Genomic DNA, 25,535 nt, shown 5'->3' on the forward strand with positions numbered 1-25,535 from the left:
GTATTAGGCCATGTGGTCTCCCTGGATGTAGGAGAATTCAGATCCATGTGCACTGCTGCCCAGCACAATTATTTGTGACTGACACTCCTGTTTGTTTATTTGCTTCTTTTTTATTATATTGTTGTTTTCATGGACTTTAGCAGCCTCAGGTACTCATGTGAGTGGACAGAAGGGATTTTTAAAAATCCTCCAACCAGCCAACCACTAAAATGGCATCCTAACAAAGCAGTTGTGTAACAAGCAAAGTTGCAGCAGTGCAAAAATATTGCATAATTGTGCAACCCTGAGGATTTGTGGAATTGCACGATAACATTCTTGCACACAAGTTCCCTTTTAAACAAATGAGGTGTACCACAGCTTGTACAACTGCTGCCTAAGTCCAAGCATGCTTGTGGCAGCACAATACTTGTTCTAGCACAACAGTGCCGCACTAGGGTGACATCCTTTCACAAGCACCTCGTCAGTCAGGATGTCAGCCAGAATCTACAGAATCAATGTATCACACCAGGAACAAGAAACATATTCATCGATCAAGACAGGTAGGATTTAATGTGATCAGTCATCGTTTCCTACGTGTCTTCTAGTAATAAGCTGCAATCTTCACTCTCCTCATACAGGTGAAACTCGAAAAATTAGAATATCGTGCAAAAGTTCATTAATTTCAGTAATGCAAATTAAAAGGTGAAACTGATATATGAGATAGACGCATTACATGCAAAGCGAGATAAGTCAAGCCTTAATTTGTTATAATTGTGATGATCATGGCGTACAGCTCATGAGAACCCCAAATCCACAATCCCAGAAAATTAGAATATTACATGAAACCAATAAAACAAGGATTGTAAATAGAACAATATCGGACCTCTGAAAAGTATAAGCATGCATATGTATTCAGTACTTGGTTTGGGCCCCTTTTGCAGCAATTACTGCCTCAATGCGGCGTGGCATGGATGCTATCAGCCTGTGGCACTGCTGAGGTGTTATGGAAGACCAGGATGCTTCAATAGCGGCCTTCAGCTCTTCTGCATTGTTTGGTCTCATGTCTTTCATCCTTCTCTTGGCAATGCCCCATAGATTCTCTATGGGGTTCAGGTCAGGCGAGTTTGCTAGCCAATCAAGCACAGTAATCCCATGGTCATTGAACCAGGTTTTGGTACTTTTGGCAGTGTGGGCAGGTGCCAAGTCCTGCTGGAAAATGAAGTCAGCATCCCCATACAGCTCGTCTGCGGAAGGAAGCATGAAGTGCTCCAAAATCTCCTGATAGGCAGCTGCGTTGATCCTGGACTTAATGAAGCACAGTGGACCAACACCAGCAGATGACATGGCTCCCCAAATCAACACAGACTGTGGAAACTTCACACTGGATTTCAAGCATCTTGCATTGTGTGCCTCTCCATTCTTCCTCCAGACTCTGGGTCCTTGGTTTCCAAATGTATGCAAAAGTTGCTCTCATCAGAAAAGAGGACTTTGGACCACTGAGCAACAGACCAGTTCTTTTTTTCTTGAGCCCACGTAAGACGCTTCTGACGTTGTTTGTTGTTCAGGAGCGGCTTGACAAGAGGAATACGACATTTGAAGCCCATGTCCAGGATCCGTCTGTGTGTGGTGGCTCTTGATGCACTAACTCCAGCCTCAGTCCACTCCTTGTGAAAGTCCCCAACACTTTTGAATGGCCTTTTCCTGACAATCCTCTCCAGGCTGCGGTCATCCCTGCTGCTTGTGCACCTTTTTCTTCCACACTTTTCCCTTCCACATAACTTTTAATTGATGTGCTTTGATACAGCACTTTGGGAACATCCAACTTCTTTTGCAATTACCTTTTGAGGCTTTCCCTCCTTATGGAGGGTGTCAATGATGGTTTTCTGCACAATTGTCAAGTCAGCAGTCTTTCCCATGATTGTGATTCCTAATGAACCAGACTGAGAGACCATTTAAAGGCTCAGGAACCCTTTGCAGGTGTTATGGATTGATTAGCTGATTGGAGTGGGACACCTGGAGCCTAGACTGTTGAACCTTTTCACAATATTCTAATTTTCTGGGATTGTGGATTTGGGGTTCTCATGAGCTGTACACCATGATCATCACAATTATAACAAATTAAGGCTTGACTTATCTCGCTTTGCATGTAATGCGTCTGTCTCATATATCAGTTTCACCTTTTAATTTGCATTACTGAAATTAATGAACTTTTGCACGATATTCTAATTTTTCGAGTTTCACCTGTATTTAGAGATGCTGGGTAACACAAAGCTGAACCAAGTTGTTTGTTTCTGGGCATGTGTTATTTTCCACCCCGACATCTCCTGATGCTCTGCCATTCAATCAGCATTCCTCTCAGAAATCCTTGCAAAGTTCCACTATGTTATACCAAACTGTAAAAAACTTACTTAGCTGCCAAGTAAGATTTTGAAGGTTGTTACACAAGAACTATTGTGTTCACTATTGTGTCAAGTGGTACATTGCAACCCTGGCCTCAGGACAGATTTAAACTTATCTGGAAACTGACTGATTAAAACTTGCCACTACAAATATGGAAGATAAAGTGGATACTAGTGCAGCATTATTGAATTAGACTCTTCTTAGGCTTTAGTACTGCAACTACTGACAGAAGGCAAGGACCAAGCAGCATGGGATAACGCTTCCTAGAATGTACTTCTGCAAACTTAGTTAGGCAATACAGAGACTGTAAAAAGTAAAACGGAGATTACACTGCATTCTATTTATAGCATACATGACTGCTATACAGATTAAGATGGGCAGCCATTTCTCATAACAGGCAATGGCTAGTGCACATCTAGCCCACTAAAGCTGCACGAACAGCACCACAATGCCACCATGCGGTGACTCGCTCGTGATCTGGTTTTTCCAAGGGAGAATGAGGAGAAAGAGGAATGCATTTATGTTCTATATTATATTATTAATATAATATAATATTTTTATATTAAGGTTGTGCTAATGGTTTGCAAAGTTAATATTTTAACATTAAAAGGGTGCTTCTGTTGGAACCAAAACATTCCACATTCCTCTCAAATTCGTGTGTGTGTGCACGCGCACGCGCGCGTGCCTCTGTGCCATTTCCCCCCTCAAAGGTTGTCATCCTCTTACTGGCAATATGATTCCAGTCAATTAGGGATCACATTGTATGCATGACGACACCCTAGTGCCATATAGACAATTCAATCTTGTTATGGGATGAAGTCATAAAGCCAATAAAGAGCGAGGGCAATGGTGCTTCCACTTTTGTATTAATGCTTCTGATGTAACACAGGAAGGGCAATATATGCATCTTCTCTACAATAAGATATGTGAGTTGCTTAACATCTGAATGTAATGCATTTCATCAAAGCTGGAAATACCAAGTTCCCACTTCACACATAATGTTAGACATGTGACTAACTTACAATTTGTTTTACTCTGCTTCTTTAGAATTAGGGATGTGCACAAACCGAGGTCTATGCGGAAGTTTGATGCTGAACCGGTTTGGACGAGGGCCAAACTGGTGTATCGCCAGGATCGGGGGGAGCAGCAAGTGGCATCTTTAAAAGGGAGTATAGCAGGTCCTTTTCCTGTTCTCTGCTGCTCCATGCAGCTTACTGCTGCAGTGGCACTCCCCCCACCAACAGCCTGGGGGCCTTTTTAAAGGCACTGCTCACTCGCCCCCCGCCCTCGGAGCGCTGAACCTGTGCACAGACCTCAGTTCGTGCACATCCCTACTCAGAATGCACAAAGCCTCCTTTAGTACCCAGAATGTTGGGGGCAATATGCTAAATCATTGTAAACCGCTTAGAGAGCTCTGGCTATAAAAGCGGTATATAAATGTAAGTGCTATTGCTAGTGTAAACTCACAGAAACTTAAAACTGCGATGTATGCTACATGTAAACAAAAAAATGACAAAGGCAAGCCTTTGGAAAGGGGCAGTATATCAGAAACAACTTTTGCTTACCTGCAAGTTGCTACAGGTTTGGGAAGTACCACACCTGCAGTGTAAACTGCCTGAAAAATCCCTTCCAAGTTTACTCTCCTAGTTATTTCCCGGATCAGGACTGGTGCTACTCGCTTAGATCTCAGTTTTTTATGGACACACAGAAAATTAATTTCTACCATTTTCTTCTCACTAAGGATGAAAAGTAATAAACTGCTGTTTAACATTAACAAAACAAAAAACACACTCCAAAGGTTCTTGTATGTTTTCTGTCTATAATGCAGATATAAAATATGAAATCTAATGTTATTGGCTCAAGAGTGACTTTGTGAGCTACAACAAACAAACAGAATGGGAAAAGTGGAGACGAAACATGAGTGGCAGTTCTGAGCATGCTTCCTTTGTAATAGACAAAAAAGAAAATTGCACGAGTAAACAGTGGCACACCTATGGCAAAAAGGAGTCTGGACCTGAAGGGCTTTGGAGGCCCCCCATTAATTTTTTGTTAACCTGTGGCTACCGTCACTGCTCCTCCTGTCACCGGGGGGTCCCTCCAAATAATTGGGGGGCCTCCCTAGAGCCCTGCTGCTGCCCTGCTTCCCTGCACCCACCCCTGCCCCGCACCTGCCAATATTTGTCATCCTCACCACCAGGGGTGGGGTAGGGGTCCTATATTTCCTCCACAGTCACAAGGAAAACTGCAGTCATGACAATAATTTTTGCTTCTACTTGGGAGGGGAGCAGGATGGGGGTTAACGAGGCTACCAAATCACTGCAAATCCTGGATTTCTACATTGCCTTCTACCAGCACTGCAGCGTTCTAAAAGAGAAGCAACCTGGACTTCAAAAAGAATCAGGAAATCTGGTCTGCAGACAAAAGAACTGCCCCTCTTTCCTCCATCTCCAGTGTGGTCGGTCTTGCTCTTCCACGTGTTAGCCTCCTGACGCACATCCTGCAGCCCACACAGCCAGTGGTGCGTGATGCATTCTGCCAGCGGGGCTTAGTGAAATAAGCTCGCCCACAGCCAGCTTCGTGCAGTCCCTCCAGGTGCTAATGGGAAGCTAGGAACCAGCAGGTTGTGGGGGGGGGGATAACAATAATTAATGAGAACAAAATAGATCCTTCCTCCTATATTTCGTCTGCAGTGAGGAGCGCTGCATGCCTGTGACATCATGGCCATGCAATGCTCGATATTCGGTGCGCAGGTACACCGGACAGGCCAACCAACTGCTGCATCCATGGCTCACCACCGCTGCTGCGGCCACCAGGGGGAGGCCTGCTCTGCTCGGCTGCTCACCCCCCCACCCCCACCCCCGGTGGTGAGGATGACAAATGTCGGCGGGACAGCAGTGGGTGCGGGGAAGTGGTGTGGCTCTGGGGAGGCCCCCCAATCATTTGGAGCCCCCCATCCCAGACAAAGGAGGCCACGGACCTGATCCACAAGGTCCATGGCTAAATCCGCCTCTGGGAGTAAGAGGAGCAAACTGTTCCTGTCACTGGAGCTGCCACATATCCTCCTGCAAATTCCTTTTTGTGTGTTGCACTGGAAGAACAACTCATTTGTGCTTTCTCTTCCTGTGCTTTGTTGTAACACACAAAGCTATCATATGTTTTAAAATAGTGCGGAAATCAAAGTTTTCTGCTTTAGCAAAAGAAAAGTTTGGCTATTTCAACCAAGAGAAGATTCCAATGGACTGTTGCCATTTCTTATTCTGGATGGAATGTGCACTTTGTATATCATATACCACCATATATTATTAAGCACATATGGTCACATTGTTAATCCTTCATTCCTCCAGCTGTATAAACAAAAAGACATTTTGAAACTATATCTGGCATTCTTTCTTTGGGACTCTTTCCCAGGGAGGTGTACTTGGCCAATACCCTTAAAGGTTTTCCATGGCTAGGCCATGATCTTCCCTTTTAGAGAGGCCACTGGATGATAAACTTCTGGGTTGCCAAAGTGTACTGTGTTATCTCCTGACTCTTCTAAAATGTTTTAAAGAATTTTATATTTCAGACCTGCTTACTGTTTTTAGATAATTGTGTATAGGATGTTTTAAATCATTTTAATAGTAGGACCTTTTATGCTGAGGTTTGTAAGCCACTAGAAGGTATATGAGTACTGTGGATAAAACGTAAAAATACAGAGAACATATATCAACTAAGACATCCTATCTGTGGATAATTTCAACTACAAGAATCATACAGCTCAACAGCAGACCACATGTTTGCTAGGGATGTGCACAAAACCGGCTGGCCCGGTTTGGTTCGAGGCCCCAACGTGGCCGCCATGTGAAGAGTGCCCAAATGGGGCAAGGGGATGATTTAGAAGGCTGGCGGGGGGAGGGGGAATGTCCGCGGACCCCCACACCCCTCTACCACTGCCTGTAGGAGTACAAGGTTAAAAAATTTTTTTTTAACAATTTCTGGTCTGCAAACCCCCCAAACTTCGGGGTGTGTGTGTGTGGTTCGGTTCTGGACCGAACCGGGGGTGGATGGGTGGGTTTGGTTGGACCCCCGAACTGTCGAACCCCTGAACCAAAACCACAAACCCCCGAACCTGTTTGCACATCCCTAATGTTTGCATGCAGAAGATCCCAGGTCTATTCCCAGGAATCTTCAAGTTGATAAGAAAGACCCTCTCTGAAACCCTGGAGAGCCGCTGCCAGTTAGTGTAGATGATACTGACCTAGATGGAGAGCCGTCTGATTCAGTATGAGGTATCTGCATATTTGGGACTTTACCAAATTTACAAGGTCATAAATGTCTCCAGCTGAAATGAAAGACGACATTTGGGGAGGAGAGCTGGTCTTGCGTTAGCAAGCATGAATTGTCCTCTTTGTTAAGCAGAGTTCACCTTGATTTGCATTTGGATGGGCGACTACGTGAGAGCACTGTTTGCTGTAAGATATTTGCCTTAGGGGTTGGGGCCGTAGCTCAGTGGAAACTTCTGCTTGAAAGCAGAAGGTCCCAGGTTACATCCAGCTAACCGAGCAAAGAGGCACCTTTTTAAAGTGGTGATCCTCTTCTATTTAGCAGGGGGAGAGCAACTGGCCCTACCCATCCCCAGCACAGCATCCCTCCAGTGGCTGTTGCTGGTATCTACCTTCTTTGTAGACTGTGAGCCCTTTGGGGTCAGGGGACCATCTTATTTATGCATTATTTATTTTTCTATGTAAACCGCTTTGAGAACTTTGGTTGAAGAGCGGTATATAAATATTTGTTGTAGCAGTAGGTCCTCTCCTGCATGAAACCTTGGAGAGCCACTGCCAGTCAGTATACACAGTACTGAGCTAGATGGACCAATACTCTGAATCCGTATAAGGCAGCTTTCTATGTTCCTAGCAAAAAAACCCCAACAGTTGTTGCTCCTTGGTTCAAAGGTCTTTAGGCGGAAAAGCAGTTTTTAAAAAATCTAATTCTAAATAAAGAAGTTTCCATATTTTATCTTAACTTCATTATCCTCATGCCCATAGCCTGAATTTCATTGTGTTCCACCAGCTGAATTCTTGAATTCATTGCAATGCCAGTGACCCTGGCATTGCAATAATTATCAGGAATTTTCCATTTGTTTAAAAATTATTGGCTGTACAAAATATGGTGACTGTTTCATTCTTGCAAGCTATAGATCACTGCCTATATTTTATAGTTGTAGGGATTCTCGGAATACTGACAATTTGATCAGGATAACGAGCTGGTGATGGACTATGTAAGGAAGAAGGCAGGACAAAGTGGGAGGAAAGTGAGAGAAAGTTTGCGTAGGAAGTGAGCGGGGGAGAAGAAGAGGAGAAAGCACACTGGTTGGCATCCCAGAATATGATTCAGCGTGGCCCCACCACCACTCCCATCTTTATCTTTCCCTACAGTTGTTTTCTAGACATCTTGGTTAGAAATCCAGCTATTCATAACCGCACCCCACACAATATCCCATAGTTTTGAGAAGTAAGGAGTTGCTGAAATTGATACAATTTGCCATAGAAATGCCAATAAGCTGTAGAGCTACCGTTCTTCCACGGGACTTCAATCAATGTAACTCTGGACAGGGCTGCACCATAAGAAAATGTTTTAAATATTTTCAACATGTTCCAAATTTACCCTTGACTTCCTTTCAATTGGCACAGCCAAGTTCTCAGACCATCAATCTTCCAACAAATGAAAGATATTAAAAAGCTATTTTTATACACACAGCAGAAGGTGTCAGGGCTTACCTCTCATAAATCCGAATGTGTGCAGGAATGGCACTTATGAACCCTACCAATTTTCTATTAGATGATACTCTGACTCCACAGTGCCATTGCGGAAGCCAGCCTGGAGGTCGCAATGCCCTGGAACCAGTGTAACAAAGGAGAATCAACTTACAGATTACTACTTGAAAGACACAAGATCTCAATGGAATGCAGAATTTCTTACTCACCATAGGAGAAATTCTGGAGAATAGTCAAATCTAAACATATTATCATCATCTTCTACATAGTTTTCATTTAGCAGCATGTACAACTCCTTCAGCTGAGAAAGTATTAAGATTTTAAAAAGAACATTAAGCATAGTGTACTATCCACAATTCCCCACTGATCTCCCAGTCTAGCAGCTCTGGTACATATAAGACGCTCCTATGCATTTCTTTGTGAGCAGGAGCACCTAATTTACTTCAGCACCAAGGGAAATGGTCTGTACGCCCAAGAGGATTTGTGCACATGAAGTATTCATCAACATTTAGGGAAATGGGCATTCTCTGCTTGCATTAGAGGACCATGAGCATAGGACCATAGAAGCTGCCTTATACCAAGTCAGACCATTGGTCCAGCTAGCTCAGTATTGTCTACACTGACTGGCAGTGGCTCTCCAAGGTTGCAGGCAGGAGCCTTTCCCAGCCCTACCTGGAGATGCTGCCAGGGATTGAACCAGGACCTTCTGCATGCAAAGCAGATACTCTACTCCTGAGCTATGGCCCCATCCCCTTGAAGTTCTACTTACGACTTCAGCATTGCTCAGATCCAAAGTGTCCCATGTAAAACCCTGTGGTAAAGAATATGGCTCTAGACGGATGTTGTCCTTATCTGGTTCAATTGCACCATGAGATGTTATAACTTCACCTGGCATAGGAGGAGTAAGAGGGCAACATGAGGGCAACCATGCATATAGATTAGGTATGCTTTTGAAAATTAGTAATTTCTTAAAACGAACAGTTTAGAAAACAAACATATTTCCGAACAAATACAAACACATAAGAAGTAATGCTAAAGTAAACTTTAGATTGCTTACATTATTTCATTTAATTTTTCCTGACTGGTCAAGCAGTTCAGTTATACCATGATTATTAGTTACATCAGCATAACAGTACAGATTTTGACTGGGAATCCTTGGTCTGTTACTCACTGCCCCCTTTCTCTAACAGTAATACAGGAAAAACACAAGGATGACTTCTTCAAGATAATCCACTTGTGAATTCAAGCCCAAATAGTAGATCCACTGCTCCCAGTTAATAGAGTAATTATTTTCAGCAGCATAGCGGATGTTGAAGATTCAACATTCTCTCTTACTGACCCATCCCACCTCTGCTGGTTATTACCAAATGACCAAATAGTCAACGTATGTATCTCTGAAGTAGTTTGCCAGCATTTACGTTGACTAACTAAAACCCTCCAGAAATTAGTTATATATATGTTCAAACATATGTGCCCCTTCTTTTATATATCCAATGGTTCTCAGTGGACATATATACATATATATAATAAGGTCATTCATAAGACCAATTCTGCTGGGGCTGGAGGAAAGCAACAGTCTACCTACCTTCCCCTCCAGCCGCCCCCCCCCCATTATTGTTGTCTCTTCAGGGCATGTTTGCATGCCCACAAGACCGGTGCAGCCTCATTCAATGTCAGATCAGGAGGAGGAGGTCCTTCCACATCCCACAATGCACAGCACAGGCAGTGGAGAGGCAGGGCTCCTCTCCCTGGCTGCGTTCCAGTTGGGGCACTATGGCTACCACTCCTGGTAGCCTTTTTCAGAGCTCCAGCAGTGCACATGGCCAAAACGTGAGGTAGGACGGGCTCCATTTCTGGGTAGAGGAAGTGGGCTAATTGGGGCTGCAGCTGTGGGGTGTCCTGGTCTCCCAGACAACGCGGGCTGCTTGGGTTAGGAGGGATTTTACCCAAGCAGCCCGTGTCATGTGAATGACCTTAATATTTGAATAGACTGTTCAATTTTTATTATTATTATTCTTCATTAACTTTTCCTCTTGCCTTCCGCCCTTCCCTGCTGCTTCCCCCACTGCTTCCACCCTTTATCAAATTTTAGATTTTAAGGACAAATATTTGAGTGTGTGTGTTTTGATGCTGTTCTTGATAAAACCACAAACATACCCCTTACAATTTAAAAACTAAAAGCATAAAATAAATGTATTCATGGGAAAGTGAAAGGGAAGAAGAGAACAGGTTGAAAAAACAGAATTTTCAAGTACTGAATTTAAAAAAAAATCATATCACTCACAAAGAACAAAAAAGCCCAAACAACAATGGTTGGGAATAATTATTAATAACTAGTATTTTTAAGCCCGTTATGATAACGGGCGCTAGCTTTCTATCCCGTCTTTTCTGTCTCTCTCTCTCTCTTTCTGTCTCTTCCCCCCCCTGTCCCCTCTCTCTTTTTGTTTTTTGTTTTGTTGTTGTCTCTGTTTTTGTTCTTCCTTATTTTGCTTTTACTTTTTTGGGGGGTGGGGTGGATGAATAACGGCCAAAATGGCCCATGAGAAGGTAGCCGCCCCCGCCTATCGCCCTCCCGCGCACCCAGGTGCCGGAGCCCACCTTACCCGCTCCAGCCCGAAGGAGAAGAGAGGAACTCGGAAACAGAGCTATTCTCTGTGTTAAGCTGCTGCCTATACTGTCGCAATGGACGCAATAGGCGTCCTTTGCGTCCATAGCGGCAGTTTGAGCAGTGACTTAGCACAGAGAGGAGCTCTGCTCGTGAGCTCCTCTCTTTTCCCTCGGGCTGGAGCGGGTAAGGTGGTCTTCAACAGCTGGGAGGGCGATAGGCGGGGGCGGCGACCTTCTCATGGGCCATTTTGGCCCTTAATCTTTTTTGGGGGGGAGCGGGGAAGGTGATTTTGGGCACCTGGGAGGGCGGGTGAGCAGGCGGCGGCGGCGGCTGTGAGCGGGCGGGGGCCTCGTTGGCGGCTTCGCCGCCACCTCGCCCAGCTTCCCTGTCCCCCGTCTCGGTCTTCCCCCGCCGCCATTGCCCTCGCCTTTTTCAGGGCGGCCGCTTCTGGTTGCCTCGGCCTCCTCTTGCCGTGCCACAGCTCATGGCTGAGGCGGCGGCTCTGCCGCCGCCTCGGCCACTTTCCCCCGCCGCCACACACCGGCTAATGGCCGCCCGTGGCTGTGGGACACTGGTGTCTGAGGTCCTGTGTCCCTTGGGCTCTTCTGGACCTGCGCTTCGCACAGGCCCAGAACAGCCCAGGGAGGCAGGGACGCAGATCCCCAACGTTCCAAAGCCACGGCCACTCACTTAGCCTTTTATTATATAGGATAAACCCTTAAAACACTGCAAGTGTTCTTTTGTTTATTCTAAAAATGACTGCAGAAAGCTTGGGAGATTACCTGAGACAATTCAGTAACTGCTGCCATCCTGACTTTACTTAATAGCAACAGTTACAATAACGCCAACATATATTCTTTTTAATGCAACTACTTCCATACCCAGGCCCAGTTATCGACTTACTAAGCTTGGGTACAGGCTGCGTATCCCAAAACTGGTATTTACGTTTGGTTGCCTCATCAATGTTCTTTGCTGGACCCTGGCAGGCTGAGAGTAGCTCCATGGCTCTTTGAATGTCTTGCAGCTTCTGCATTGGAATGGCTGGATTCTGCAGAGAGAGGGAAAGAGATCATTGTAGGGATAATTTTCTTGACTGCAAACACAGACACATCTTATTTGTTTCAACTATGGGTTAAAAAAATTCCATAGTAAGTAACAACTGTAAAAAGTCTACAAAACATCTGTAAAACATCTGAGGCCTGGGGAGTAAACATTTTCCATCCTCCTCCTCCCACCATCATGCCTTTCATCATTCCCTTTAAAAAGGAAAAAACATTTTTCTTGCATATGAATCGTGTCTTATTGTCAGCCCTGCCTATGGTCAGGCAGAAAACAAATTAAATAATAAATAAAATTTCCATCATTCCCTGCCATTAAAGGTAGCATAAAGAGAGCCAGTGTGGTGTATTGGTTAGAGTGCTAGAACAGGACTGAAGAAATCCTTTCAGATTCAGATCCTCACGTAGCTACGAAGCTCACAGGGGGACCTTGGCCAGTCACTCTCTTACAGCCCAACCTACCTCACAGGGTTGCTGTGAGGATAAGTGAGGGCTTTGCACTACTGCTCTGAGCACCTTGGACGAAGGGCAGGATCTAGATGTCATAAATAAATAAATACAAATTGGTTATAGCTTCCAAGCATCATTCCCCTCAATGAAAATTAGTGGTGGTGTTTTTTGTTTAAATGATTAACCAGATAGGTCAGAGCCAATATTTACACTTCCTTTGTTTAACGGTTTTGTTTATTGAGAAGTTAATTTCTGACAAGAGAGAGCATAGCAGCCAAAAATCTGGCTTCTCACTACAAATTAATGTGTGGACTTTGGCCTTCCTCAGCGTTCCAGTTTCTGGTCATGTATAACTCACTTTTCTCTTCCAATTCATTTGTGAGACTCTTCTAGTCTTTTCCTTTTTGCCTCATTCCTCTGGACTATTACCCCCTTCTTGCCCTCTTGCCTTAGACTTCCCTTGGTGCAGGGGTTCTCAAACTTGGGTCCCCAGATGTTGTTGGACAACAGCTCCCACAATCCCCAGTAGCCGCAATAGCTAAGGCCTTAGTCTAGGCCTTTCTGGCAGTCCTGTTTCTCTCTAGGAACAGAATAGCTAGAAGCACAGAGGCCAGAGGCTCTTCTTTCTGCCCTCCTCCTCTGTGATATGAGGGCAGCTCAGTCACTGCCAGAATCCTCTCACCACCATGCACAAAATCTCTTAATGCATTACAATGTAGAAATTAACCTAAAAACAAGCCATATACAGGGTAATTTAAAAAAGAGGTCCTAGTTTCTTTCTAGTGAGTGACTTCAAGAGTGGATCCCATGAGTTTTTTGGCCTGGGCTTCTCATTTTCTCTGCCCCTTGGGACTCATAGGTCTTAAAGCAGCCCCTGGGAAGATAGAGGTGGGACTGCTCCAGCTAGACTCTCTCGGGTTGCCATTAATCTATTCAGGAGCTCCCTCCTTTGGCTTCTCTTCTTCTTCCCCTCACAATAGCAATCAACTTTTGTGGAGGGGAGAAAGATGAACAGGATGCTTCATTCAGCCTGAATGCCCCATATCCTTGTTCACCTAACAAGAAATCAGAACTGTGAGTGACTTCCAAGTGAACCCCTCAAACTTATTTTGGGGGTGCACACGAGCTTCTTGTTCCTCTGTTTGGACAGGCTCTGAGAAATTTTCTTCCCAGGAACAGGGCAAGGACTGTTAAACTGTCCCTACAATCTTCTTTGCTGGGCTTAAGGTTCTCTGGATAAAGGCCTTGCCATGTGAAGAGCAAGGCAAGGGGTTCTCAAACTGGAGTGCCCAGATGCTGAACTACAATTCCATCACCCCAGCCACAATAGCCAAAGGCCACTGTGGCTGAGGATAATGGGACAAAATCAAATGTCATTTGGGGACTCAACTTTAAGATCCCCTGCTAAGATATAAGAGCTACAATCTTGTGAACAGTCACCCATGAAAAAAGAAGCCTGCCGGACTCCAGAACCCTTCTTGACAGATATTGTAATGTATAAATGGTCTGCAGGGGAATATGGATGTAACACAAAACTAAGTTTAGGCTTCACCTAGGTACACAAGCCAACTTCAAACTTTAGAAAGTCATAAATTAACTGCAGTTAGTGCCATGGTGTGTGGGTTCAGATGATAAAAACAACCTAAGTTCTATTAAATAAACTGAGGTTCTACATTACAGTTGAACCAGTCCAGATAAAGCTTACTACGCTAAGCAAGTATGGGGTTCTTGTTTTGAAAAGACACAAGATCAATTCCACATTTGAATGGCCATCAAGAAATCCAGCCATGCCACAGGCTAGTTCAGACATACTGGAATCTGACCAGGCATGTCTCCAGATACAGTTGCCTGTTTTGGCAACAGGTATTGCACCTGAACAATGAGCTGTACCTACTGTTGCCAAAATTATGCTACCACACATATAGGAAGCATCACCAGGAAGGAAGTGGCGACCGTAGCAGAGGATGTGCTGAGTCAGTCATGACTTCATCCACACGATGACTGCATCCTTGGGGAAAGGATCAGTCTCTTGAATCAGGATAATCTCTTGAATCAACTCTAAGTCATGAGTGACTGCTGAAAGGGCATGTTGGAATAAGTATTTATTTATTACTAGGGATATGCAGAACGTTTCGAGCTCAAAATGTTCCAACTCGAAATGGACTGTTTCGAGTGCTTCAAGCTCGAAACAGAATGCCCTTCAAATGAAGGGCTTGTTTTGAGCTTGGAATGGAACAATCCTGTTCCAAGTCAGAATGTTTTGCGTGTTCCGAGCGCCATTTTGGAGGTGTGTTCTGACTGGTTTTGGCACTGGCTTCCGATTGGCTTGTGATCTCCTTGCTTCTTGGTTGGCTTGTTTTCATACAAATCAACTAGATAATGCAACCCAAAGCTTAACACATTTAATTGATTGGGGTGGGTGGTAAGGCTGAGAGATTTCAGTAGAACTTACTTTCAAATCCATGAGCTTTTTCAAAGTCCCATTAGCTTCAGTGGAAATATGGAAGGGCTGCTCCTGTGGGTTGGCATATTTACCATCAGTTAGTTCTAGTCCATCTTTCTGCCCCCTCCTCTAGAGCAGGGGTTCTCTAACTTGGGTCCCCAGATGTTGTTGGACTATAGTTCTCATAATTCCCAGCCACAATGGGGATGATGAGAAGGCCATTGCAGCATATAGGGATGATGTGAATTGTAGTCCAACAACATCTGGGGACTCAAGGTTGGGAATCCCTGCTCTAGAAGAAAGAGACTGGAACGTGGACTAAATCACCACCAGTCAGTACTCAAAAGAGACTGGACTCCATACACATCAACATATCCCTAATTATATTATACCTTTGTGCTTATTTTTATTGTAAGCTCCTTTGGGAGCCAATAATGACAACAAACAAATAAAATAATAGCCTTGCATTTCTCAGAAATAGGCCATTAATCACTATTTTAAACAAAATATACTTGATGCAGAAAACATCATCTTGTGATGCAGGACAAAACATGTGTATGGACAATTACTTCCGTAGAGCAACTTCTGCCTCAGCACCATGATGGACCCAGACCAAGCCAGTAATAATACTTAGCAATATGTATACAGTTTATTTTAATGCTTCAATACTAATATCTGAAGAATTGTATAAACTTAATGGGCAACATCCGAACTAACATTGTGCTATGGAAGTACGTTCTGCTTGTGCAAGGGGAGGATAGGTGTTTTTTGCCAACCACCCTTCCTTCTGCTGCTCTCAATGGTCCCCCCAAATATGTCCCTGAAGGCTGCAAGACCTTCAGGGATATTGGGGGGGGGGCATCCCTGAAAGCAAAAGATGAAAAAGGTAATTGGTGAAAATTATTTTCACAATTAATTGCAGTAGCTTCTCCAACTCTGTACTATCTGTCTATCTGTCTATCCCACTACCCCCACCATCACACATGAAGTTTGCTGCATTGTTATTGGGGTAGGGTAGCCTTCACTATATTAGAATCATACAGTTGAAAAAGACCATAGCAATCTTCTAGTCCAATCCCCTGTTCAGTGCAGGGAGATTAGTGAATGTGTGAATAAGCACCCATTATTTCAGGTACTTAGAAAAATCCAGACATTTTTTTAAAGTAGAATTTCAAAACTACTTTATGTTGTAAAAGGGGAAATTATGTTATATAACATGAACACAAATCAGCAGATGCTCATGATGGTCTCACCAAAATGTATATCGTGCAGTAGTGCTAGTTGTGCATCCTGGGGCTAGTTTTGGCTTTTCTAGGGTACAGCTTGAGGTGCCGCAAAAACATGAAAAATGAATTTGACCAAAGCCCAATGTGAGACAGAAAAAAGAATGAGGGTTCTACTATGCCATCTCCAAGTTTTTGAAAACCTTACTAAACCACCTTTAGTAATACACTAGTCTTTGTTTATAAACAGACCACTGAGATGAGAGAGCCTGCCTCAATTACACTTGAGTCTGTGACTCAATTAGTCACCTTAAGTGGTACAGCGGGGAAATGCTTGACTAACAAGCAGAAGGTTACTGGTTTGAATCCCTGCTGGCACTATATCAGGCAGCAGCGATATAGGAAGATGCTGAAAGGCATCATCTCATACTGGAGGCAACGCTCCTGTATTCTACCAAAGAAAACCACAGGGCTCTGTGGGCGGCAGGAGTCGAAATCAACTTGACCTTACCTGTGACTCAATTACATTGCAATCTGTGACCAAGTTTCCACTGAATGTGTAACCACTAGAATCTGTGACCAAGCTAATAATGTGGCACACAGAAGCCACAAGCTATCATAATAAATGGTTTGACATGCTGATGTGATGGAGATCTACTGTTTTCTAGTTGGCAAGTATGGGAGGCATATCAGATTCCAAGCATCGGCATCATACACAGGCTTGCCACAATGCTGCTGTCCCCCTATCCCCCACACCAGCTGATGCGGTGATGTTCATGTAACTGGATACACACCAGACCAAATCAGAATGTGGCTGTTTTACAACTTCCTATACTTGGTGCTGCAAAATGCAAAAACTCTCCCAACTACAACAGGTAGATTTGTAACGAAGACTCTGAACTATATTTATTTCATACGGAAGATTATTAGTTGATTTAAAAAAAAAAAAGATTCAAAGCAGCTTATGCTAAAGCCGTATTAAAAAGAACAACCGGGATGAAAGTGATCATTATGGTAAATCAAAGTAAGAATCACCAAAACAGCACAGAGAAACAGTGGCTGACATATTGTACAAGGTTATGTCAGGCTAGTAACATTGTGTGCACATGAATCGCAAAAGCTGCACAAATGATGTTTACACAACTGTAAACCAATTTTTTTCAATGGGGTTACTCTTGAGTAATATACAGCAGCTAGGGTTCTTCGGCTCTGGATATCTGAAGGACTACCAGTTCCCAAGGGTTTCTGCCTATCCAGAAGGGTCATCAGAGGGGGCTTTGCTCCACATGCTGACATCGAGGGAAGCTCAATTGTCATGCATGTGAGACAGGGCCTTCTCTGTTGTTTTCCCCAGGCTCTGGAATGCTCTCCTGGAGAGTGTCCATTCTCTAACGTCTGTGGCTACTTTTAAAAAACAACTAAGAACTAAGGAGAGGAGAGCTGGTCTTGTGGTAGCAAGCATGACTTGTCCCCTTAGCTAAGCAGGGTCTGCCCTGGTTGCATATCAATGGGAAACTTGATGTGTGAGCACTTTAAAATATTCCCCTTAGGGGATGGAGCTGCTCTGGGAAGAGCAGAAGGTTACATGTTCCCTCCCTGGCTTCTCCAAGATAAGGCTGAGAGAGATTCCTGCCTGCAACCTTGGAGAAGCCGCTGCCAGTCTGTGAATACAATCCTTAGCTAGACAGACCAATGGTCTGACTCAGTCTATGGTAGCTTCATATGTTCCTAACTTCTTTATTTGTTCAGGCTTTTACTTCTTAGGGGTTGCCAATCTCTTTATTCTTAACTCTGTCTTCTTATGACTGCTGCTTTGCAGTGTTTTTATGGTTTGTTTTTTTAATTAATTTTAATAGTTTGATATGATTTTAATGGAATTTTATTGTATTTTGACTTTTGTAAACTGTCTTGGGATGGCTTTTTATGAAAGGAGATATAGACATTGAACAATAAATATAAATAAATATCATTTGCGCAATTTTTGTGTTTTGCACAACTTGTGTGCTTGCAATGTTACTGAGCTGAACTACCCTTGTGCAGTATGTCAGCCAATAGCAACAGCAATAAAAGCATTATAAGCCAACCCTAAACACCTACCGTCTGAAGATGTAAATACAGCTATTGTATGGTTATCCAGCTGATTGAGAACAAAGAGATCTTAACTTGTTAACAAAGGCAGCTCCACAAAGTTAGGAATAGTGCCACTGAAAAATCACGAGTTTTGGGAGACATTTCTCAGGCGTTCTCAACCTTGGGTCCCTAGATGTTGTTGGACTCCAATTTCCAGCATCCTCAGCCACAACAGCTAAAGGCCATTGTGACTAGGGATGACGGAAGCTGCAGGCCAGCAACATCTGGGAACCCAAGTTTGAGAATCCTTTCCTTAGTTTGACAAGAAATTGCCAAAGGCCATTGTGGCTGGGGATGGTGTAAATTGTAGATCAACAACATCCGGAATACAAAGCTTGAGAAATCCTGCCTTAGTTTTACACGAAATGCTCTTAAAAAAAAAAAAATTACAAGGATGCCAGGTCCAACCACTCGAAATAATCTATTAAACTGACTTTTCTGTCAATTACCTTTACCTGAAAAAGTGTGACAGCAGCCCTTTCTGCACATACTTGACCTAGGATCGCCTATTACGATTTCCACCCTAAACTACCAAAGTTAAAACTAAACCAGGCTCTCACTTTTGAAGGTTGCTGAATTTTAATCTCCTGGGAGTCAGACGCAGAGTCTGATTTGGTACCTCCGGAGTTTGGCTTTTCCTTTTTTCGCTTCTGTTTCTTCTTCTTCTTTTTAGCTCCCAGGTCTCCTCCTGGACTTCTGTAGAGAAATTGAGGGCGGGGGGGCGGGGGGGGGGAGAGATGACCCAATTTAAAAAATCATTCAAGGCTAGAAATGCATATGAAGTAGAAGAAGCCAAGAGTGAAACTGCATATTTTATCAAAAAAAACCAAACCAAACCAAACCAAAACACACACACACACACACAAAACACTTGTTTCCAAATCTGCATTTGCTGAGAACACCATGAATGGTAGTGGTGAGGGAGGAAGGGACACTTCACCCTTCTTGAACATGTGAAACTACCCTCCGCCATGAATGCCTCCATCACAAAACCATTTTTCTTACAGCCAAGCTTACTTTCCACTACAAAGTCTGATTGCAAGGGTGGGGGATATTGGTGGTGTGGATATTGGTGGTGTGGAAGAGCACTTGAAAGATGGTGTCATGCTGGTGGTGAGGTTCTTATCGGGGCATAAGGACCACTGAGCAAGGGAGGACGACCGTCCCCCGGCCACCGGGGTCTGGTGGCCCCCGCCAAAGCACCCCCTTGCCCTTGGCCCTTGCCTCCTCCTGTACCCTGCTGGTGAGAATAGTGCTCGCCGGCTAGGAGCATAAGGCACACCCCTCCCCTTCCCAGATGGTGTTTCAGTGAAACGCTGGCTGGGCTGCGGGGAGTGGGGGGAGCCCAGCCAGCTAATGTTCCAATGAAATACTGACTGGAGGGGATGGGAGAGGGTCCAAATGGACCCAGTCCCAGGCAGTGGCCACACCCATTGCATCATATGCCAGATGAAGGGGGCATGGCCAGTACTGGGGACAGGGCCAATTGGCCCTTGCAGAGTTTCCCCAGCCAGCAGTTTGTTGAATCGCTGACTAGGAGCAACTTTCCCTGCCTTCTTGGAAGGGGGCGTGGCTTGGGCCGCACAGGCTTGACAGTCACAGGGGGCAGGGGAGCCGCTGGCAGGATTATGTCCTCCAGCTGCTCAAGTGCTCCCTACACCCCTGGCTCTTATCCTTCACCCACACACAATTCTCCCTTACAAGTGCCCTGTCACCAACCCTGCACAAAACTTATGAGGTAAACTTGGGGCTGGGATCCCCCTCAATCTGAGGGCAATTACGATATGTGGTTCCCTGCCAGGGGCATAGCTATAATTGGGTGGATGGGTTCAAAGAACCTGGGCTGCCCAGCTCCTGGGAGCCACCTAATTGGCATCCCCTCCCCTGTGGCTAGTGTCCCAGAAGGGCCACATGAGATCTCCAGGGCTCATTCCCAGCCAGCGTTTGCTGGCTGGGTGCGTGCATTTCCCTTTCTTCTCCTCCAGCAAAGGGGAGAGAGGGTGGAAATGCATCCAGCCAGCAAACACCAGGTGGGAATGAGCTCTGGAGAATTTGTGTGGGCCTTCGAAGCTCAGGCCATGCCCCTGTGCATAACATCACATGCAAGGGGTGTCACTGGCACATGCATGGCAGGGCTACAGAGGATGGGGGAGAACCTAGGCCCCCATTCCCCTGGCTACACCACTGCTCCTTACCCCATAACACTGGCTGATGCCAGCAGGGAAAACACACATCATAATGATATCCAGTGTTCCCTCTAACAGGGATCCCCAGATGTTGACTACAACTCCCAGAATCCCCAGCTGCAATGGCTTTTGCTTGGGGATTATGGGAGCTGTAGTCAACAACATCTGGGAATCCTTGTTAGAGGGAACACTGAGCAGATCCTTATTCACATGTTATATGCAATGCACATACAATCTGGGCTGATTTGGGCAATCAGTGGCTGGTACATGTGATAAGGTCAGGGACGCACTGAGAATACACTCACTCTGACTTCACTGGAGGACATCCCAACATGCTCTTGGGGTGTCCCTTAATCATGTGAGGGAGGTGTTTATCTGAATCACCCCTCTATATGCACGCCAAATACCAAATCTTGGTATGTCCTTGACCTTATTGTGAGCGCCAGCTGGTGATCGTCAGAAATGTGTATGGTGTAAGCACGTACAGTTATTCACACATTGTGTTCAATGCATGTAGAGTAGCACACTTGCTATCTGTACATTTCATTTTGAGGGAGCCTGTACATTTATTTTTGAGGGAGCCTGTATCTAATTCACTTGTAAGCCATTCACACAAAAACTTGTACATGTGTAAAGACACCAGTACACATGTTCAATTTAATGTCTGAACAGGGCTGAGGACAAATGTAAAGTACATGCTATTAGATGGTGGTGGGGCATGCAAGATTCACTACAGGGCTCAATTTCCCTTGTAGCCCAGTATTCTTTGAAGCAGCAACAGGAAGGCATGGCAGCAATATTCTATATATTAAACCAGACATTTGTTTTAACATCCAAATTTTAAAGTCAGATGATAGACCTGTAGCTATAGAAAACACACCTTTCATTTCAATAAAGCCTGCAGAAGAGACTTCCTTGCTGGGCTGCACCCTATTGCAGGGGTAGGCAACCTTGGCTCTTCAGATGTTGATGAACTACAACTCCCATCATATCCAGCCACAATAAATTGCAGATGGGGATGATGGAAATTGTAGTTCAGCAACAGCTTAAGAGCCAAGGTTGCCTACTCCTGCTTTATATCGATAACCTTTTTGCATTCAAACAACACTTACGTTTCACAGTACAGACTGAAACAGACGTTAATAATAGTATATACTTTTATACACGGCAGATGGATAGTTCTCATTGTCCTGGAATTACATTTACATTTTCAGAAGGCAATAATAAAGTAAAACACATGTCCCAAAGCAGTGAGGCTAAAAAAGGAGGCTTGGATGCTATTTATTTATCTATTTATTCATTTTTAAAAGTCTAAGAATTGTATGCATTTCTGCTTATTTTTATTTAAATTTCTTACAAAAAACCAAATCTGTTCCAAATTGGAATACAGTTGTCCCTTGCCAACCACAAGAGTTCTGCTCCTGGAAACCCTCACAGTTGGCAAATTCACGGTTGACAAGGCATTGTAATGAATGAGAAACTGAGTCAGGGGAATCACGAGCGCTGGAGTTTCTAAAATCTACAAAAAAGGTTAAAAAAAATCCCCCTGACCCCTGTAAAAGGTCCCCTGACTCCCCAAAATCGGCTCTAAATGCCCCAAAATTGCCCCTGACCCTGTAAGTGACCCCCCCGACCCTCGGATTGACCCTGTGACCCTGGAAATCAGTCGGGGTGGGGAACAGCCAGAAATGGCACCAACCGCAAATATTCGAGTTGCGGTTAGAAAGGGGGTAGCAGTTTGCCAGGTGCAGATACTCAAATCCGCAGTTGGCAGACCTGCAGTTGGCAAGGGACAACTGTATATCAAAACATGCTCTTTAAAAAATGTACACCAAATTGAAATTTCTAACTGAAATGATTTATGCTGATTGGTAAATGGCATGACTGGTTGCTGAAAGATTTAGTTAAGACTGCTTTTTGGTCAATTGAGGTTTAGGTGCTAATGTGTTCTGCATTTTAAAAAAAAAAAACACTTGTATTTTATTGTAATATGGGTGTATATTGTCATATTTCTATTTTATTGTATTTCATTTTAACATAAGCTGCATTATATTGCCACATGGCGAGAAAAGCAGGGTGTATAGTTATAAAAATAAATAATAAGAACTCATTGACTCTAATGATATGAAAAAATCTAAAGCGACTTAAGGAACACAGAAAGACTGGAGACAGGGAACATGACCCAATTTCTCACACAGCAATTTCAGTTTTCAGGATTGTTTGGTAGTATGCAACAATGATTATAGATCAGCTACCACAGCTAAAGCCTTCTAACCTTGTGAATGCATCACCTGTAAACTGAAAGTAAGCTGAGTCATAGTACGCCATCACTTCAGCTAGTCATGTTTTTACAAGCTCTTCAAACAAAACCAACATCAACAGACCTTTAATTCTGGAGAATCAAAAAATACTCTAGGTTTGAGATACTGAACACTTTTTTTTCTTACTCAGCAAAGACAGTATTGTATAAACTAGTCAGCAAACATGAAAGTACAGGCTTAAAAGACAGACAAGAACAAAATATGTGCACTCCATTTATCCTATAACAGATGTTTGTTGGCCCTGTGAAAGAGGCACAAGCAAATGTCTGTTTATCTCAAGCCGCTGTGAGAACAGCCTTGATTATGCGGGATAGTGGTGCTTCTGCCAAAGTCTGAGGGAAGCACTGAATAAACACACAGGGTTGCAAAAGATTAAAATGCTTTCTAAAAACATATCTGTAAGTGTCCTGGGACACATATTTTCACAAACACAATGAGGCTGTTCTCACGACCAGCCTAACCCCGCCTGGGCTGCCCCAAGCAGGGTTAGGCTGGTCGTGAGAAGCGGCGGAATCCTCGTGGATCTCTCTGCTCCTCGCCGACCTAACGCCCTTAACAAAGCCGGCTTTGAGCTGAGGTTAAGGGTGCTCTACAGGCTATTGTGCGATTCCTCACGCTGCATGCAGCCCGAGGAGTCACAGAGACGGGCGCACAGAGCACTCATCTGATAGGGCGACCCCCAATGCAACACGTGTGCTGCATGTTGCATTAAGGGGTGTGCATGGAAGTGGTGCTGGACTGGGCCAGTCTGGTCCGGCACCCCCTCAAACCCCCCCCCCATTTGGTTCGGTCTGGAGGCGGGTTCTTGAGCTTCCCCCCGCCAAAAAAAAATCTAAATTTTGTTTTTTAAACTAACCCCCTCTGGGGCAGTTGTCCGAGGCAGCCAGGGGATGTCCGTGGAGATTCCCCTCCCTCCGCCGACCTCCCTTAGTCCAGAAATCAACCATTTGGCCATTCTTCTGCCAGTTTTTGCCCCCCCCAGCACGACGGCCATTTTGGGGGCATTTTGCCCCTCCAGGGCAGAGGCGGTGGCGGGTCCGCTGAGGTTCCCCCACCCACCGCCAGCCTCCCTTAGTCCAGAAATGTCCCAGGTCACGCAGAGGCCCATGGCCATTTTGGAGGCCGCTGTGCCATGGCCTCTGCGTGGCCTGTGTCACTTCTGGACTAAGGGAGGCTGGTGGGGGAAGGGTAATTTTTTAAAAAATACTTAAAATATTGGGGGGACACTTGCAAACCCTGGGGGGATGTTAGTCCAGGGTCAGACGGAACAGGGGGTGGTTCAGTTCGACCCCAAACAGTCAAACCGAACCGGTTCGGCATCGAACACATTCAACGTCGAACCTGTTTGCACATCCCTAGCAGGAACAAGTTCCAGCCACAGATCCATCCACCCTGCTCTGTGGTTCATGGAGCTGCATGGAGCATGGCTGTCTGTGTAGGCGTGTAGGAGGCGCGCTAATGGAGGAAAGTTCGGTCATCTGCGGTGTAGGTAGGTTAAGTGCAGCCTCCCCCCGCATCCTCCCAGGACGATCATGTGACTCACCCCAATATTTCATTCACTGTAAAGTTAATATAGGTAATATAGCAACCTTTCTGTAGAATGGCAATGGGAAGAAAAGTTTGGGTCCTATACTACTTTATACTTGGTCCTATACTACTATGCCTTTTGCTAAAATCAAATCAATTGTTTAACTATGCTAATTAATATAAAGCCACCTAATGGCGCAGCAGGGAAATGACTTGACTAGCAAGCCAGAGGTTGCCGGTGCGGATGCCTACTGGTACACCTATATCGGGCAGCAGCGATATAGGAAGATGCTGAAAGCATTATTGCTATTATCCTCAAGCATTATTGGTAGCGGTGACTTCACTGGCTGACATCCTCTATAATAAAGAGCTAAAGTGTCCACCCGTGTCCCTGCCCGTGTCTTTCTCGACCGTTCTGGGCATGCGCGGAGCACATGCCCAGAATGCCCGAGAAAGATACGGCCGCAGGAACATGGGCAGCCATGTTGGCTCCTGGACCAGGAGCAGGAGACGCGGGGACCGGGAAGGGCAGAGGCGGCAGCGGCGGGCCCAGCCCGGCTGCCACTGAAGCCGGGCGGGGGAGAGGAGACGGCGGGGAAAGCCGGCCGAGGCGGCAGCTCTGCCGCAGCCTTGGCCAGAAAACATGCTACACCCAAGCGGCCGCGGCAGGGAGACTGGGCCCGCTGGTGGCTGTGGCCGCCACGGGAAGGCCGGAGGCGGTGGCCGTGGAACCGGACCGGCCGCGGGGAGGGTAAGGGAGGCCTGAGTTGGCAGGGGGCCTGAGGTGGGAGGCCTGAGGTGGCGGGGGGCCTGGCCCGGGAGGCCGGCGGTGGCCCTGGATGGCGCCGGCCCCGGCCGAAGCAGGCGGTGGGCCCGGGCGGGAGGAGGCAGCGGTTGAGGGTGGAGACTAGCGCCCGTTAAATTAACGGGCTGGAAAATACTTGTCCAAACTAATGTTGCATTACATAGTTCTGTTAAGTTGGGAGATCATGTTCTAGACTAGTGTTTCACCATTGCAAAAGGATGTATTTGTGCAGCCTGTGGAACACAGACTGCTCTGAAACCACTTCCTCAGTCCATATATGACGCAAGGAATGATGTAAAGCTATCTGCAGAAGTTCAATACTTGCATAAGCAGACCGAGGGTGCAAAAGACTGAGCAGCTTGGAGCATCTGCTCAGCTACGTGATCTTCTTGAGTGTGTGCATCTTTGTTCATTGCACTAGTGCAGCGTTATTCTGAATGTCAGTCACTGTGTCTTAGTATCAAGTTTGTCAATGCTTTATAAAACCCGAGTTGTCCAGGCTTCAGTTCAGAAACCTGTCTCCAGAAGAGAAGTAGTAATTTGTAATGTCTCTAAACATTACTCTCTCTGACAACATGTCATTTTATATATCTGCATCCAGGCTGAGGCAGCACTGCAAGCTAGTGTGGTGCAGTGGCTAGAGATTTTAGCC

The 25,535-nt window shown here is 45.1% G+C and overlaps 1 protein-coding gene across 14 annotated transcripts in view; it reads right to left on the minus strand.

Annotated features, from left to right (window-relative positions):
* Positions 1 to 25,535, minus strand: part of NMT2 (N-myristoyltransferase 2) — a 49,075-nt gene that overhangs the window by 8,892 nt on the left and 14,648 nt on the right. For 4 of the 14 annotated variants that reach the window (XR_008310082.1, XM_053263317.1, XM_053263305.1 and 1 more), the window contains exons 2-8: positions 18,605 to 18,740; positions 14,701 to 14,763; positions 11,644 to 11,788; positions 8,902 to 9,020; positions 8,342 to 8,433; positions 8,136 to 8,252; positions 3,945 to 4,115 (exon numbers count right to left, since the gene is read on the minus strand). Coding sequence is in view for 13 of the 14 variants with exons in the window: in XM_053263305.1 (XP_053119280.1) it covers positions 3,945 to 4,115; positions 8,136 to 8,252; positions 8,342 to 8,433; positions 8,902 to 9,020; positions 11,644 to 11,788; positions 14,701 to 14,763; positions 18,605 to 18,740 (843 nt within the window). In the remaining variant the exon portion in view is untranslated. Of the gene's footprint in view, positions 1 to 3,944; positions 4,116 to 8,135; positions 8,253 to 8,341; positions 8,434 to 8,901; positions 9,021 to 11,643; positions 11,789 to 12,606; positions 12,640 to 14,700; positions 14,764 to 18,604; positions 18,741 to 25,535 lie in introns of those variants that run through there. The other 10 variants (XM_053263312.1, XM_053263310.1, XM_053263306.1 and 7 more) reach the window with 9 other exon arrangements.

Source organism: Hemicordylus capensis, chromosome 6 (assembly GCF_027244095.1).
Source record: "Hemicordylus capensis ecotype Gifberg chromosome 6, rHemCap1.1.pri, whole genome shotgun sequence".
Taxonomy (NCBI): domain Eukaryota; kingdom Metazoa; phylum Chordata; class Lepidosauria; order Squamata; family Cordylidae; genus Hemicordylus; species Hemicordylus capensis.